Below are 18550 nucleotides of genomic sequence, written 5' to 3'. Positions count from 1 at the left end.
CAAAATGGTGGCAGGGGCATCCTAACACCAAACTCACCAGGGCAGAGAACACAAGATTCTGCTCCATGTCTCTGCAGTCCTTACATCACTTAGCAATCAGCATGCTTTTCTCCTGGAGTTACTTGCAGATTCTTACACTGGCCTTGGTCAGTGACCGGCACAACTGGCATTAATTTGAAGTGAAAATATTCAAATATGCTTCCTTTTATTCAAATTACTGGGCAATCATTTTTCTTTCAAGCCTGGACTTGAAAGCCATGGTAAAAGATAGTCGAGTTAAGGCGAAGATAATGGGATGAAATAGGTTTCAAGTTTTATTTATTTAGATTGCACTTGATTGTCTGGTTTTGATACTGACGCGGGTGGGGGGGGCCTAATCAACACATAACCATAGATTTAGGAACACTAACATAATACTAACTTTAGAATGAATGATCTTGGACGATGGGAATGTAAACCACCCTGTTAATCATACAACTCTCGTTTAATATTTCTCATTTAAAACATGTATCGTGAATTTACAAGATAGATGTGTTTTGCATTTTGTGAAACTTCAGTCAGTGGCAAAATACAGCAGACCCTGGTAGAAGAGGAAAGGAACAACAAATTCACTAAAAGCAGTAATGCTATCATTAGTGGTCAGCAACAAGGTGGCTACCAACGCTAGCCTTACGAATCGGGTCATACAACTCAGAGATAATGCAGGTGGCATAGAGACAAAGAATTCCTCAGGGTCAGATGGGAATCATATGGGTTCGATTCAGTGGGAATCATTCTCCCATTTCACTGTCCAGCATCCCATATTGCTGGACAACAGAGGAAGGTAACATCCGTAATTTAATAACAAATGAAATCTCCGTTAGGTCATGATATATATTGTTACTGGCTGGAGTTAACGACAGGATGATTATTGACTGATTTATATCAATGTTTATTGGATAAAGGCCACCAGAAAGGTGGGCAATATGATTTTGGGAATATATAATTGCCTTCACAGGGGTATTGTTCTTCAGCCTAATATCTAGCTGCCTGCATTCTATACCTTAAATGCAGGGCTTCCTCATATCATTCTCCTATTTGATCATTTAGTTAAATAAAGTCACGTCTGCAACAGTAGCACACTGCATTCTGGGTCTCGGTATTTAGCTTAAGTCTGAGCAAATACATAGCCTCGAGAGGAAACCCCTGACGATAGGTATCATTGTAGCAGAGTTGATTTTCTTTTTGTTTAAAGTTCAGAATGGCTCTCAAGAGTATCACAATTGTTTTGACTTCTACACATTAAATTTTGCATGTGACAGAACAGTTACTCAGCTTGACAAACTTCAGGAGGCAGTTTCAGATAAGGTGATGGTAGTGGAGTGAAGGGAGGAGTTTGGGAAATACATCGTCCAAGTGTAGTTCTCCCAACAGGGTAATATGATTGGGCATTTAAAGATTACAAACAGAGTTTCATCCATTGAAACAAAAACAGAAGGAAATGCAGAATATCATAATGACTTAATTCCCTAAATGGGATTGAGGAATTTGAGGGGTACGGAAAGCAAAGGACTGTAGTTCATTTCAGAGAAGCAGAGATGTTATGTTAAATTTGTATAGAACTTTGGCTAGACGACACTTGGAATATTGTAAAAATGATATAAAGACACTGATAAAGACGGAAATAAAATTTGCTAGAACAATACTAAACAAAAATTTTATCTATTGGGAAAGTTTCAACAGGTTGGAAATCTTTTCTCTTGAATAGAGAAGACCAAGGGATGCCTTGATAAAGATTTTTAAACTTTAAGAGGGTTTAATAACATGGATGTGACGATTCCACTGCAGGGAGCTAAAGAATTAGGGTCCATTGATGTAAGATAGTCACCATTAAATCCAATGGGAAGCAAGGAAGAACTTCTTCACCCAGAGAGGCTAGAATGTAGACCTCACTGCCACATGGAATAGTTGAGTCACTTGCCATAACTGTATTTAAGGGATATGAAGTGCAAGAAAAACACCAAAGTCATAATGGACTCAAAACATTAACTTTGTTTCTCTCACCACAGATCCTGACATACCTGCTGAGTTTTTCCAGCATTTTCTATTTCATTTTGGGTTTTCAGTGTCCACATTATTTTGCTTTTCTTATGCTGTAATTAAGGCAAGCTAGATAACCACAAATAATATGGAATAAAAGGATATGTTGATAAGGGTTAGATGTAATAGGGCAAGATGTTGTTGCATAAACACCAACACATTGCCAAACAGCCTGTTTACGTGCTGCAAATACTTTGCAATAACTTCTGACATATAAACTTACAGTACATCAAGTAATTATACCATATTTAGATCTAAGCATTGTCCTGGCTCCATGAAAAAGGTAATTAATCAGTGAAAGACAGTACAGGAATACAATGAAAGTGAGGCATTTACCAGCAAGAGGAACACCTCTATAACTTGTCAACATGAATCCAAAAGGGTAAGTTGCCTCAGATGTACTAAGGTAAAGGAATGCAAGAGTGAAAATGATGGTTCACATGACAAGAGAGAAGAAACCACCTGCAAGCCAATTCAGACTTGATGCCATGGGGCAGCAAGGACCTCAGGCTCCTGCAAAAGCAATTACAGGATTAAATCATAGACCAAAAAACTGGATCTCAATATTAGTAATTTCCAGATCACCAATCACACCAGGCAATAGTTAATACATGAACAGCTAGATTGGAGAAGCAAATGGAAGGTATCTGGAGATACGATAGGAGAGAAGCATTCAGATTATTACTGAATTGAGACCAGTTCTAGGAAAGGAGTCAGCTATACTGACAGGCCAGCTAATACTGAACAGAGTTCAGATCAATTTCCTCATAAGTAGAACTAAAAAGAAAGACAGACTTGTATTTGTACAGCACCTTGCACAATGGTACTATATCAAAGTCCCAAAGTGCCTTATAGTCAATGTGCGTCATTACAGTTGCAATGTAAGGGACGTGACAGTCAATTTTTGCATGGTAAGTCTTTCATACAATGTGACAATGACCAGATAATATTTTCTCACAGCCCTGATTGATCTGGGCATCAGGAATAACTCCCCTTCTCACCTTGAAATAGTGCTATTTCACCTTACATTATTGCAAGTTGGCAGACGGAGGCTCGGATTAAAGATTTGTCCATATAAGAGTACAAAAATAATTAGGACGATTATACAGAAGTCATGTGATTGAAAGAGTTACTAAAGGATCAAGCAGCTTGAATGCAGGGAAAAGAAGTTACCTAGTACATTCTTGCAGTATCCTTCAGAACTTCAGATGCCTATCTGTATTCAAATATAGTGTAATCTAAAAGACATCCCTTGTTCAATTCTTTTACTCACCCATATTGCAAGTTTTGCTTTATTTCCATCAACTGCAATTGTTTTCACTTTGAAATCAACACCTGTAAAAAATCATACATGTATCAATTCCTAATCTACAAACCTTCTGGAAGAATTCTGAAACAGCTGCCCAATTTTGACATCCAACTGATTTCATGATCAATCCCAGTCTTTTGAATTATTTTCTCACCTTTCCAGCCTTAGCATTCGAAGATATGAAACTGAACTGAATAGAAACATGGCACCTTACAGCTCAGGCCACTCAGACCATCATAACTGCCTGAAGGAGCTTCCAATTAGTTCCGATACTTTCCCCATAGCCCTACAAATTTCGTCTGGTTAAGACTTTAGAGGTAGGGTATTAAAAAGAATCTCTTGCAGGTAGAAAGGCTGAGAGCTTTAGGGAGGGAATCCCAGAGGTTACAGCCTCAGCAGTTGAAGGCATGGCGCCAATGTTGGAATGAGATTGGAGATGCAAATGTGAATCCAGAATAACTGTCTTTAACCTACATTTTGCAGGTTGAGAGCAGTTTACAACCAAACGATTGGAAGTAGATTTTACAGATATAAGTAAATGTCCTACCTGCACGCAATGTTATACAAAGAACAACACAGCACAGGAAACAAGCCCTTCAGCCCAACGACCCATCTCATTACCATAAACTCGGGGTGGCGGTTAAACGAGTGCCAAATAGATACGGGAAGTGGGAGCAAAGATTGTGCTTGAAGTTGAGATAGAAACAATTAAACAAGAATGGCAAATCAAAGGACACAAATTATTAAAGCCTTTGGAATTATGAAAATGCAGTTCATCTCATTAGCCGTCTTTGTCATAGCAGACCAAGATGTAGTAGGAAAAAATAAAAAGACAGAGGAAAGCCAAAGTGCAACCAAACGTCTGGTAATGAAGCAGCCACTGTTTTGACAGCTGCTGAAGTGGTGATGGTACTGGTTGCTTTTTCCTTTCCAATAACAGCATTCCCATAAATGCTGTGGCATATCTGAAAAGTAGTGCAGACAAATATTGGACAACATCTGGCTGACATCACTGACTCCAACATCCCTATGCTTTGTTACTAGTTTTCTTGCAATAGTTGGCACAGTTTGAAATATCAGGTCATTCTTTCCCCAAAGAATAGTGGACTTCTGGAGCAGGCTGTGGTAGACCTCAATACACTGAATATCTTCAAGCAAGAGTTGGACCAGTTTCTGGCAGGGGGAGATTAGCTCCTACAAAAGTTAGGTACTGCATAGAATTATCAGGGCCAGAATGATCTGTTGGACCAGTACTCCAGACACGAAGCTTATTTGGAAACATAGTGCTACTTTGCTATGCTCAATACATCAGGGAAGTTAAAAACTGGAAATGGAACACTTCATGGATTCTTTTCAATATTAAAACATTCCTAATTTGGATAAAATAAGGTTTAAAAAAAAATTCTAAAGAACTTCAACCACAAACCAGAAAAGCATCCAAAGTGTACTACCGTATTTTTGTTTGCTTATCATGTCAGTAATCTTTATGGTCTAAATGAAATTTACTGTGTTATTCAAAAATAAACCACAGGTACAATGGAATCACGCATACTGGTAACTGGGATGAGATTGCATACTTTTTTCACTTATGATCCCTGCAGCCAGAGAGAAATTAATTCCTTCAGTCTGGGTCAAAGTTCTAGACGCGAAAGGATAGGTTTGGCACGGCATCAATTGTGCTTGAGGTTTGTTGCTTCATTTACTAGCCTTAGTATGCAGCTGCACTGTTAGTTTCAAGGCAATTCAAAAACTCATTTTCAAAGCAGTAGTGTGATTGCATGCTACAATAACATGCATTCAAGATTGTTTCACATCAGGATTTTGATAGAACGTGGCGGGGGGGGGGGGGGGGGGGGCGGGCAGAAGAGAGAGAGGAGAAAATTGCATGCCAAGTAAAAGTTGGGAGCAGATAAGGGAAAATGAGTGAAGATATAATGATACGGTTTGAAGATGGTAAGAGGTGTAGCAAGACACAAGTCTTTAAAACGGAATTCGAGTGCAGGGTAGGGGAAAAGCAGCCAGACCGTATGATAATACATTAAAGATCATATTTAAAAGAGAAAAATGAAACCTAAAACTTAGAGGCCATTGCTGAGGTTTGTTAAAGCAAGGACGTGGAAGTAATTTTAAGTGATGGCTAGGATCTTAAAAACAACTGGGCCATAACTTCTGGGTTCCCCAGTGTCACATTTGGGAGTACCCCATCGATGCAACAGAGAATCCCTCCAGCACATTCCCACATAAGGGTTTAGAAGAATTGTTCAGAAGTGCTCAATTCCTCTGGTTGTGCTAGGAAGCATCCGGCAGAAGCGATTTAAATTGCTGGCTTTAGATAGTTCTGCCAGTTTTACCCTGATAGCTATTCTGAAAGCTACTCTGAAAGAGTTAGAAGACAAAAAAACTCCCCAACTCCAGAATAACAATTTAAATCCCCAGACCCATCCCCCACCTCCTCTCAGCTGCTAAACAGGGGTAGTGACTAACCTCGCTGCACCTCAGATACTTTGCACTGACACCACCAAGGATACGCTGCACAGCTCCTGCCTCTCCCAGCCTGAGTATGGAACGTTGGGGAAGACAGGAACTGTGCAATTACAATGGAGGCAAGTTTGGTCGAGATTGGCAAACTGAAGCAGATTGGTTCATAACTTCTGCAGATCCAGAGGCTGATAATCTTTTAGAAAAGATGGATTTTCCCAGCAACCAATGAAAAGAACCAAAGGGCAGCATTTCACATTTACTGTAACAAATTAAAATCACTATAGAAGTTAATTAACAGGCAAAGAAAAAGGTTCTTTTGCAACCAAGATGTGATTTACAAAAACTTGTCACCAGATTACTGGCAGATATCAGCAATAAAAAACTGTCCCAAAGTCTTTTCAGGCTCTCTAGCAGGTTCACTTCTCCCTTCTCCCCACCACTTCAGATCAAAACTTCCAGTGCTCTCTAACAATTGCTTCACTCAATCAGACCACCATGCATATGGCTCACCATGGTGAATCTCTATTCCTTAAGTCTTCAAGACCTCTGTCTGTTCAGTTTACTTTCATCTGAACAGAAAACAGACTCACACAAGCATCCTGTTTGGTTGTTAACGCAAAACAGTTTTCTCTGCTCCACAGTAGATGTTTTATCATTCTGTGCCTTAAAATACCACCTGTCCCTTTTCTGAGAGATACTGCTGAAATATGTTAAGATTGTCACCTGATACTTCAGTGTGCTTTTGTTTGAGAGATGTTTCTCCCCATGGTAATCACATCACCTAGACAAGTCTTTAAGCCAAGGCGTTTATCATGGCTTCACCACCTCCCTTTTCAGAATGTTTTTCACCGTATCTTACAAAGGGACATTTTGAAATGTCAAGCTAAATTCTCAAGATAGCTAATTTGGGAAATATTAGTAGGGTTTTTTTGGTTAGTTTAGCAAATAGTTGGAACTTTACTCTGCACTCAACCTGTTTAGTAGCTGGAAATGCTCAAGATTAAACTATATACTAAAAATGGAGAGGTATTCCATTTCTCCAGTGTTGACTGCAGCTAGATTAGTACAAAAAACATTTAAGTTAGAAATAATTTTCTAATAAAATTGCTGTATTCCTAGCAGCAGTAATCTTAATTAGCTTCATTCATGTTTAGTTAATATCCTATTTATAATGTGGGCAAATTCATTAAACACCATCAGCTCTCTCCATAAGCACAATGATTTCAATAGTCTTGTTCACAAAAACAGCCAATTATTGTTAAGCTACGCAGGAGAAACTTACCAATTGTTGCAGCAAGCTCTGGGTCAAAGGTATCATCTGTAAACCGTAGTAGCAAACTGAAAATATAAGAAACGTCAAGTCATGGGACAAAACTCAGATTTTACAAAGGGTTGAAAAGCATATCTATCAAAAGTTAACTCTTTCCCTGCTTTAAGTCAGGAACTCATTTCAGTGGTCAGCATACAGCAATAGTATTAATGAAATTAAGCAATGATTTAATAGGAAGATATTTTCTTAGTTCAATAAAACCAGTAATATCAGGATACTCTAATGACGAGATTAAAAAGTGACTGGAGTCATTCAAGGCAGATATTAGGAGAATTATTTTCGCTCAGACATCTCTGGTCTTTAAAATTCTCTTCCCCAGTAAGCTGTGGAGGCTGGGTCACTCAATATGTTTACGGCAGAATTAGACAGGCTTTGATCCATACGGGAGTCCTTCTTACCTTTAAATTGCATCCCCTAGTTCTAGATTCTGTGAAGAGGAGAAACACCATCTTAGCATCTACCCTGGCAAGCTGCCTCAGAATCTTGCGCGTTTCAAAAAGTTCACCTTTCATTCTTCTAAACTCAAATAAATATAGATCTAATCTTTCCTCAAAAAAAACTTCATCCCAAGAATCAGTCCACCAAACCTTCTCTGAAAAGATTTTTGATTTGATTTGATTTATTGTCAAATGTATCAGTATACAGTGAAAAGTATTATTTCTTGCATGCTATACAAAGCATATTGTACACAGAGAAGGAAACAAGAGAGTGCAGAATGTGTTACAGTCATAGCTAAGGCGTAGAGAAAGATCAATTTAATGCAAGTCCATTCAAAAGTCTGATGGCAGCAGGGAAGAAGCTGTTCTTGAATCGATTAGTACGCAACTTCAGACTTTTGCATCTTTTCCCCAACAGAAGGTAGAAGAGACAATGTCCAGGGTGCGTGGGGTCCTTGATTATACTGGCTGTTTTGCTGAGGCAGCGGATAGTTAGGCAGAGTCAATGGGTGGGAGTCTGGTTTGCACAATGGATTGGGCTACATTCACGTTCTTTTGTAGTTTCTTGAGTTTTGGACAGAGCAGGAACCTGTGGTATCACAGAAAACTGTGATTCAACCAGAAAGAATGCTTTCTAAGGTGCATCTGTAAAAATTGGAGAGTCACACCTGATGGCAAATCTCCTTAGTCTCTCAGAAAGTAAAGGCTTTCTTAACTATAGTGTTGGCATGGGGAGGGGACCAGGACAGGTTGTTTGTGATCTGGACACCTAAAAACTTGATGTTTTCAACCACTTCTACTTTGTCCCCGTTGACGTAGACAGGGACATGTTCTCCACTGCGCTTCCTGAAGTTAATAACAATCTCCTTTATTTTGTTGACAATGAGAGAGATTATTGTCACCGCACCAATTCAACAGATTCTCTATCTCATTCCTGTACTCTGTCTTGTCATTGCTTGAGCTGCAACCCACTATAGTGCTGTCGTCAAACTTGAAAATCAAGGAGGGGAATTTGGCTACAGTCATAGGTTTATAAGGAGTATAGTGGAGGGCTGAGAATACAGCTTTGTAGGGCACCGGTGTTGAGGATGATCCTGGAGGTGGTGTTGTTGCCTATCCTTACTGATTGTGGCCTGTGGGTTAGGAAGTTCAGGATCCAGTCCCAGAGGGAGGAGCCAAGATCCAGGCCAGGTGTCTGGAGATGAGTTTTGTAGGAAAAATGGTGTTAAAGGCTGAGCTGTAGTCAATAAATGGGAGTCTTTGTTATCTAGGTGTTCCAGGGCAGGGAGATGGCATCTGCTGTGGACCTTTTCATAGTGAGGGGGATTGAATATAAAAGTAGGGAGGTCTTGCTGCAGCTGTATAGGGTACTGGTGAGGCCGCAGCTGGAGTACTGTGTGCAGTTTTGGTTGCTGCACTTACGCAAGGATATTTTGGCCTTGGAGGGAGTGCAGACAAGGTTTACTAGGCTGATACCGGAGTTGAGGGGGTTGAGCTATGAGGAGAGGCTGGATAAACTAGGCTTGTACTCGTTAGAGTTTAGAAGAATGAGGAGAGATCTCATTGAGACATATAAGATGATGAATGGGATGGATAGGATAGAGGTGGAGAGGCTCTTCCCACTCAGAAAGGACAGTAGGACTAGGGGGCACAGCCTCAAGATAAAGGGGGGGGGGGGGGCAGTTTAGAACGGACTTGAGGAACTTCTTCACTCAGAGGGTGGTGAATCTCTGGAATTCTCTGCCCGTTGAAGTGATGGAGGCTGCCTCGCTAAATATTTTTAAGACACGGGTTGATAGGTTTTTGATAGGCGAGGGGATTAAGGGTTATGGGGAGAGGGCGGGAACATGGAACTGAGACACGACAGATCAGCCATGATCTTATTGAATGGCGGGGCAGGCTCGAGGGGCTAGATGGCCTACTCCTGCTCCTAGTTCTTATGTTCTTTTCCGGTGGTAGGCGAAACGTGGTGGATCCAGGTAGCCCTGGGGCTGGAATTGATTTGTACCATGACTAATCTTTCAAAACACTTCATAATGATGGATGTTACAGCCATCTAAAGCTACCAAGAGACAACAGTACACACTACTCTAGGTGCAACCTTACCAATGTGCTGTACAGTTGCAGCAGGACTTCCCTACTTTTATACTCCAGCTGCCTAGCAGTTGAGGCCGGCAGTTAATCTGCCTTCCTAATTAATTGCTCTGCCTGCCAACCTTCAGATTCATGCACAGGGATACCTAGATCCCTCTGTACTGTAACATGCTGCAGATGCTATATTTTGCTTTTTATTCTTCCTGTCGAAGTTGACGACTTCACATTCACCCACATATTACTTAATCTGCCAAATTTCTGCCAACTCATTTATCTATTATCTATCAACTCATTATTAATCTACATCCTTTTGCAGATTACTTGCATCCTCCTCACAACTTGCTTTTCTACTTGTACATCAGCAAAGCTGAATACAACACAGTCTGTCCCTTCAATTAAGTCATCAACATAAATCATAAATAGTTGAGGGTCTAGCATGGATCCCTGGAGCATTCCATTAGCTACAGTTTGCCAGCCTGAAAATAATCAGTTTATTCCAACTCTGCTTTGTATTCCCTATGATGTGGCGATGATGGCGCTGGACTGGGGTAAACACAGTAAGAAGTCTGACAACACCAAGTTTAAGTCCAACCAATTTATTTGATCGTAAACTCGCAAGCTTTTGGAGTTTGCCCCTTCATCAGGTGAATGGAGAGTTCTGGCCTCAGACAGCATATAACAGCACAGACAGTTTACAGATTACTGATTATAATGCGAGTCTTTACACCTGACCTGCTATTCAAGTCTTAAAGTGGCCAACAATGTGAGTGGAAGGAGCATTAAGCCCAGGTTAAAGAGATGTGTATCGTCTACAGACAGTACAGTAATTGAGGTTTAGCAAACCCAGGCAAGTCATGGGGGTTACAGATAGTGCAACATGAACCCAAGATCCCTGTTGAGACCGTCCTCATGTGTGCGGAACTTGGCTATCAGTCTCTGCTCAGCGACCAGAACTCTCCATTCGCCTGACGAAGGGGCAAAGCCCAAAAGCTTGCAAGTTTACTATCAAATAAATCAGTTGGACTTAAACCTGGTGTTGTCAGACTTCTTATTGTATTCCCTAGTCAATTTTCTATCCATGTTAATCTTTACCTCCACACGGTATATTACAGAACGCATTTTGGAAATATACTATATCTACTGGCATTGGCTCATCTACCCTGCTTGTTACATCTTCAAAGAACTCTTAAACTTGTCAAAGATGAATCCTCCTTCACAAGACTCTGCCTGACTATCATGATTCTCTATATAACCTGCTACTACCTTCTTAATAAATAATAGCAATTTCCCAAATACAGGTGTTAGGATAATTGTCCTACAGTATCCCGTCTCCCCCTCTTTAACAGTAGTGTTACATTTGTAATTTTTGAGTCTGCTGGGACCTTTTCAGAATCTACAGGATTTTTGGAAGATTACAAGCAATGCAGCTATTATCTCTACAGCCAATGTAGGCCATCAGTTTGGGAGACTCATCAGCTTTTAATCCCATTAGTTTTCCTAATTAGTCATAATTATTTTAGGACCATAAAGAGCAGCAGAATTAGGCCATTCAGCCCATCAAGTCTTCTCTGCTCGATCATGGCTGACATGTTTCTCACTCCCTTTTGCTCCCTGCTTTTCTTCTACTTTGTGATGCTTTTTTTGTCTTCTACTATGACAACAGATACAAAATATTTATTCAAAGTCTCTGCCATTCCATAGTTTCCTATTAATTCCCCTGTCACTCCCCAATAGACCAATACACACTTTAGGTCCCCTTTCCTTTTATATACAATGGGAGGTGTAAAATAAAAACTGCATTTGAAAATTTTATTCTCTTCTTCTATTGTTACTTCACTGAAGTTATCACAAGTCTAAAATAGCAATAGATTCTACATCAATAGTGTATGTGAAATTCAAAATGGTGGATGGTAAATTCTTCAAATCAGTGTAAGCAGCAAACTGTACCAGATTAAATTGAGAGATGTACAAAATTATATCCTGCAAGAGACTACTGGAATAGCTCAAAAGAATTGGCACACAGTAAGTTTTTTTTGCATAAAAGGGAATTATTTTGATGAGTTATTGATCTATGAGACCAAATTGACAGCAACACAGAAAAGTATGCAAAAAACATGAGTAGATTCAGTTGATTATAATTTGGCAGTTATTGTTTGTGCCATTAAAAAAAAGGCCTTATGGTTTAAATGATTCCAATCAAGAATCTAATTGATAGGCAAACAGAGTAGAGCATTCCTACTAACGGCTTTCTTTCTACTGCAAATTTGAAACACCAGATCAATTATTATTGATAATAAGAGATTTGATTTTTGGTGCAGTGGTTTGTGACTGCATAGCAATGGGTCCATGTGTTTGCATTAAGTTACAATTCAATAACCTGAGGTAAAGGTTAAACACATCAAAATTATCACATCTCCATAAACATTCAAAGCCTGGTGCTCCTACCACATGATCAATGCAGGAATTAAAAAAGGTATGTTAAAATTCATATAGTCCACCTGGACAGTTCAAAACAAGGCTATAATAAACTTTACTTTGATCACAAGGTAACCACACCCCCCCTTCGGTGCAATGTCTCCCCACTTCTCCACCCCCACCATTAGTGCCATTAGGTAACCACCACACTCCTCCCCTGTGCAGTATACAATATGGATTCCAGATTAGTGTAGATTAAAAGTGTTAGGCGCTGCATTTTAAGTGGCTAGAATTAGAGATTAGGGTTAAGTGTATATGGAAATATAGAGATTGTTAGTGTTAAGTTAGAGATGGGATAGATGAAGGTAAGTGTTATTAAGGGATTAAATGTACAGGGTTGAGCATATATGAACTGTCAACACTGTTATTTAGATTTAAGATTAGGGAAGATCAGGAGGTTAAATTAGGGTTTGATGTAGAGATTTGGAAATATGAGGGCTATCATCGCCCTGCATTGTGAAGGAAATGAGCTGGTGTCTGCAATGCAGAAACGGTAATATAGTTATTACTATCGTTCAGGGAGAGCCATTTGAAGAGGTGACATATTCAACCCAATGGGGCAGATACAGGAGGCTGCTGTGCTGCGTCAGGGAGGCCAGGGCCTACATCCAGCGAGGCCGCAGGAAGCCAAGTCCAGGACCTGCCTCCCCTTTTCCCCGGGAAGCAGCAGGAACTCGGCGCTGCCTCACCTGGACTTGCCGACGCCGCTCTCGCCAATTATTAAGATCTTCAGGGTAGTCAGGATATCCTCCTCCATAGCGACTCACACTATCCGCCTTCCAAATGAAATTAAAAAAATCACTTCCCCGGCCCCTCAATTTACGACACTCCCTCCCCGACAAACAAAACCTCACAATTTACGATACCACCAGCTCCTTCCCCGCCCACCGGCGGAAGCCACGCCCTTTATGTGACGTCAATGGGCGTTACCGAACAATGACTGACACATGTTCCAACCAATCAGATGGTTCCCGCCTACGACACGAGTCTACATGGATAGGTTACATTGCTGAACATAAGAAATAGGAGCAGGAGTAGGCCATCTGGCCCTTCGAGCCTGCCTCGCCATTCAATAAGATCATGGCTGATCTGTCGTGTCTCAGTTCCACATTCCCGCCCTCTCCCCATAACCCTTAATCCCCTCTCTTATCAAAAACCCATCAACCCGCGTCTTAAAAATATTTAGCGAGGCAGCCTCCACCACTTCAACGGGCAGAGAATTCCAGAGATTCACCACCCTTTGAGTGAAGAAGTTCCTCCTCAACTCCGTTCTAAACCGTCCCTCTCTTTATCTTGAGGCTGTGCCCCCTAGTCCTACTGCCCTTTCTGAGCGGGAAGAGCCTCTCCACCTCTATCCTATCCATCCCATTCATCATCTTATATGTCTCAATGAGATCTCCCCTCATTCTTCTAAACTCTAACGAGTACAAGCCTAGTGTATTCAGCCTCTCCTCATAGCTCAACCCCCTCAACTCCGGTATCAGCCTAGTAAACCTCCTCTGCACTCCCTCCAAGGCCAAAATATCCTTGCGTAAGTGGGGCGACCAAAACTGCACACAATACTCCAGCTACGGCCTCACCAATGCCCTATACAGCTGCAGCACATAGCCTGTTGAATAGACAGACAATTGAAAGCAGAAAAACACAAGGTGTTACATTCTGGTGAATGCCAAGGAGAGAGACTGTGCAAGTTGCAGAGTAGAATTCTAAAAGAGGTGCAAGAAGAAAGCCTGGAGTGTTTGTGTACAAATCTTTGAAAGGAGTAGGATGGATTAACAAAATGCATGGGATCCTGGATTTTATGGAGGTTTATGTTCTTATGTTCTTAGAGCACAAAAATCAGGATGCAATACTAAATCTATGTAAGACAATTGTTTTGTCATAGCTGTTGTGTCTAATTCAGGGCCTACACTTTAGGAATGAGGTGCACATTTTGGGCAGGTTACAGAAGGTCTGTCACAGAAGGGTGCCCTGATCTCACAGTACAATGGGCGAACACCTTCCTTCTCCATGGATATCAGGACACCAGCCCCTCCCTCATTGCTGGCATATTCCCCTCCCTGATACAGGTCACCGACATCAGGGCCCTCCTGATGGATCCCCTTGCCTGATCCCTGACATCCCCTCCCCATCAGGATCCCCTTCATCATAGAATCATAGAACCCTACAGTGCAGAAAAAGGCCCTTCGCCCCATCGAGTCTGCACCAACCATAATCCCATCAGGCCCTACCCCCATATCCCTACATATTTTACTCGCTAATCCCTCTAACCTAAAGCTCCTAGTACACAATTTTAGCATGGCCAATCAACCTAATCCGCACATCTTTGGACTGTGGGAGGAAACTGGAGCACCTGGAGGAAACCCACACAGACATGAGGAAAATGTGCAAACTCCACACAGACAGTGACCCAAGCCAGGAATCGAACCCCTTGCTGGTTACCTGCCTGCTCTAGGCTCGCTCAATAATAGGATATTTTACTCCAGAAAGGAGACAGGACATATTTTGCACTTTTTGTACAATGGAATATCATGTTGCAGCTGTACAAAACTCTGGTGCACTTGGAGTATTGCATACGGTTCTGGTCACCGCGTTATAGGAAGGATGTGGAAGCATTGGACAGGGTGCAGAGGAGATTTACCAGGCTCCTGCCTGGTATGGTGGATAGGTCTTATGAAGAAAGGATGAGGGACTTGAGGCTGTTTTCGTTAGAGAGAAGAAGGTTAAGAGGTGACTTAATAGAAGCGTATAAGATGATCAGAGGATTAGATAGGATAGACAGTGTGAGCCTTTTTCCTTGGATGGAGATGGCTAGCACGAGGGGACATAGCTTTAAATTGAAGAGTAATGGATATAGGACAGATGTCAGAGGTAGGTTTTTTACTCAGAGAGTAGTAAGAGCGTGGAATGCCCTGCCTACAACAGTAGTGAATTCGCCAACATTAAAGGCAGTTAAATGGTCATTGGATAAACATATGGATGATTTTGGAATACTGTAGGTTTGATGGGCTTTAGATTGGTTTCACAGGTTGGCGCAACATTGAGGGCTGAAGGGCCTGTACTGCGCTGTAATGCTCTATGTTCTACTGCTCCCATATCTGTATTTGAATAATATAAAACATTTGTAAGGTTATATTTTGTGTCTGCGAAAGCCTTCATAAACATTTGTATGTGAAGGCCTTAGGTATTTTGTAATGGCACAGTGGTTAGCACAGTGTCAGGGACCTGGGTTCAATTCCTGGGTTGGGTCACTGTGTGGAGTTTGCATGTTCTCCCTGTGTCTGCAAGGTTTGCTCCAGTTCCCTCCCACAGTCCGAAAGAAGTGCTGCTTAAGTGCATTGGCCATGCTAAATTCTCTGTGTACCCGAACAGTTGTTGAAGCATGATGACTAGGGGATTTTCACAGTAACTTGATTGCAGTATTAATAATGTACGCCTACTTGTGACACCAATAAATTCAGTTAATGTTTTTTAATTTTTGAAAAATCACCTGGAAATTTTTATTTCACAACACTTCAGGGAGAGAGTTTTCAATACATGGTTATTGGAATATGGAAATCTTTGCAACAAGGAATTTGAGTGGTATAAAACAAAATTCTATGAATGCTGGAAATCTGAAATAAAAACAGGAAACGCTAGATAAACTTAGCAAGTCCGCCAGCATCTATGGAGAGAAATGGAGTTAGCAGCCAAAACTTTTGGGCCGTTCACGCCTGCTGGAACTTCCGGTCCTGCCCAAGGTGTACCATCACCACAGATTTGCTGCAGCGAAAGGTGCATTAACTGGAAACCCCATTGACAACAGCGAGACCAGAAGATCCTGCCACTGGTCAATGGGCCATCTCTACCATGGTGAAACATGTGGCGGGTTGTGTGGAAAGTCCTGGCCAATGTTTAGGACCTAAATGAGCTACAGAACATGTGAGTGAAATGGCTAGGTAAACACATTAAATCACATACATAGAATGTACTGTCCAGCCTATTCTGGCCAATTGACCCATGTCAGTGATTATACTCCACTTTTTGCTCTCTTCTCACCCCATAGTATATTCTATCCACAGTGCCTATCCTGGTTCAGTGGATAGCACTCACTCAGATCTGAGGTAGAGCTCTGTCACATGAGGAAAAAAGAGAATAGGAGGTTTTGCTGATAGGATGAGGTGAAGGTGGTTGTGAGAAGGTTCATATGGTACACCAATATCAACCTGGATCAAACTCCAGTAGCTGGTGGGTGCCTTCTTTTTGTCAGCAAGTTGGAGACGAGACCTTACTGTGACTCTAGCTAACTAAATTAATAATTAATTGGCTAATTAAATAAATAAACTTAGGCAGCAGTGGAAAGGATGGCAGTGTAAGTAGGAATCTATGGAATGCATTGCAATCCTGAGCAACCACATGTGTGGTGAGTATTTGCAACTGAGCAAATTCAGTTCAGAGTTCTGGAAGTGGAGCCTGTGTTGCAGATTGTGCGAGGCAGCAGGGAGGGGGAGAGATTCCTATGCGTTTTAGGCAGAATCTTGTGTCCTCTCCTATGGCTGGTTTGGTGATGAGGGGTGGGGGCACATTTAATTAGGCAGGAAGGTGCTGAGTGGGCACCCTCTCCGTCCCACTTAAGTTTGGGTGGGAAGGTCTGTGGAGGGCATTCCTTCCCTGCCACCAGATGACGCACTGTAATGGGCAATTAATATAGTGGGAGTAGCGATAACATCTGAGACGGAAAGGTCATGGAGTTGGTTGTGAATAATTGTCAAGAGTAAATGTTGTCCAGAGCACCTGGAAAACTCCCCTGTGAGAAACTGCAATAGGACTGTTCCAACATGCTGTACCAAAGTGTTAATCTAAATTTTGTGCTCCAGTCCCTGAAGTGCAAGTTCAACTAACAATCTTCAGACTCGGGGAGAGACTGTAATCGCCAAGGTACAGACTATGGCCAGACGCTCCGCCACCAGGGAGAATGGAGAATTTGGCGCTTAGCTAAATCTCTGTTCACTGCAGCAGGACTGGAGAATCTGATCTGCAGGTGAGGTCATAAAATCCGGCCCTACGTGACTGTAATGGTAAGAGAAATTCAGAAAATTTGAGCCAAGGTTAGAAATAAGAGAGGCCTCTTAAAGAAATCTATGTGTGAGAGTCTGTACAGAGCGTACAATTATATAAATGTCATGTCTAATGCATGAGACCTAGCCGCTGTACTACTAATAATGTCTACTCCACTGCTATGACAGACTAAAAGAAAATGCCGGAAAATCTCAGCAGGTGTGGCAGCATTTGTAAGGAAAGAAAAGAGCTGACATTTCGAGTCCAGATGACCCTTTGTCAAAGCTAAATGGCATAGAAAGTGGGAGATATTAATATTGTTAAATATATTGTTTTGGATAAATATATGGATGATAGTCTAATAGAGTAGGTTAGATGGGCTTTAGTTTGAACATAAGAACATAAGAAATAGGAGCAGGAGTAGGCCATATAGCCCTTCGAGCCTGCCCCGCCATTCAATAAGATCATGGCTGATCTGTCGTGGCTCAGTTCCACATTCCCGCCCTCTCCCCATAACCCTCAATCCCCTCTCTTATTAAAAACCCATCAATCCGCGTCTTAAAAATATTTAGCGAGGTAGCCTCCACCACTTCAACGGGCAGAGAATTCCAGAGATTCACCACCCTTTGAGTGAAGAAGTTCTTCCTCAACTCCGTTCTAAACCGCTCCCCCTTTATCTTGAGGCTGTGCCCCCTAGTCCTACTGTCCTTTCTGAGCGGGAAGAGTCTCTCCACCTCTATCCTATCCATCCCATTCATCATCTTATATATCTCAATGAGATCTCCCCTCATTCTTCTAAACTCTAACGAGTTGGAGAAACTGGGACTATTCTCCTTGGAAAGACGGAGATTGAGGGGTGACATGATAGAGGTATATAAGATACTGAAGGGAATAGATAGAGTCAATAGTGAGAGACTGCTCCCTAGACTGGGTACAAATATGAGAGGTCATGATTTAAGGGTGAGGAGGGAGAGGTATAATTTGGAAGTGAGAGGAAGGTTCTTTACGCAGAGAGTTGTGGGGGTATGGAACGCGCTACCGAGTAGGGTGGTGGAGGCAGGAACGTTGGACTCGTTTAAGGTTCAGTTAGATAGACACATGAGTGAAACGAGGATGGAGGGTTATGGTAGGGGCTATTAAATAAGGTTAGAACCTTGGGAGATACCGGAAAAGCAGACTTGTAAGATTAACGTTTTTGTCTTTTTATTCCGCATGTGGAGGTCCACCTCGTGTCAAACGAGGGGCATGCACACGATGGGTCGTGCGTGGGCTGCTCTTGGATGTTCCGGAGTGGCCTAGTACTTCGTG

General features: G+C 41.7%; 1 protein-coding gene across 1 annotated transcript in view; it reads right to left on the bottom strand.

Annotated features, from left to right (window-relative positions):
- Positions 1-13052, bottom strand: part of rab18a (RAB18A, member RAS oncogene family) — a 36604-nt gene extending 23552 nt beyond the window's left edge. The window contains exons 1-3 of the mRNA XM_080211652.1: positions 12895-13052; positions 7152-7207; positions 3353-3414 (exon numbers count right to left, since the gene is read on the bottom strand). Coding sequence (XP_080067778.1) covers positions 3353-3414; positions 7152-7207; positions 12895-12962 — 186 coding nt within the window. The 5' untranslated portion in view covers positions 12963-13052. The remainder of the gene's footprint in view (positions 1-3352; positions 3415-7151; positions 7208-12894) is intronic.
- Positions 13053-18550: the final 5498 nt, after the last annotated feature.

This window comes from Carcharhinus amblyrhynchos, chromosome 2, assembly GCF_965287045.1.
Source record: "Carcharhinus amblyrhynchos chromosome 2, sCarAmb.v2.hapA, whole genome shotgun sequence".
In the NCBI taxonomy this organism is placed as follows: Eukaryota; Metazoa; Chordata; class Chondrichthyes; order Carcharhiniformes; family Carcharhinidae; genus Carcharhinus; species Carcharhinus amblyrhynchos.
The sequence above is the reverse complement of the archived record's forward strand: the minus strand, read 5'-3'. Positions and strand labels throughout refer to the sequence as shown.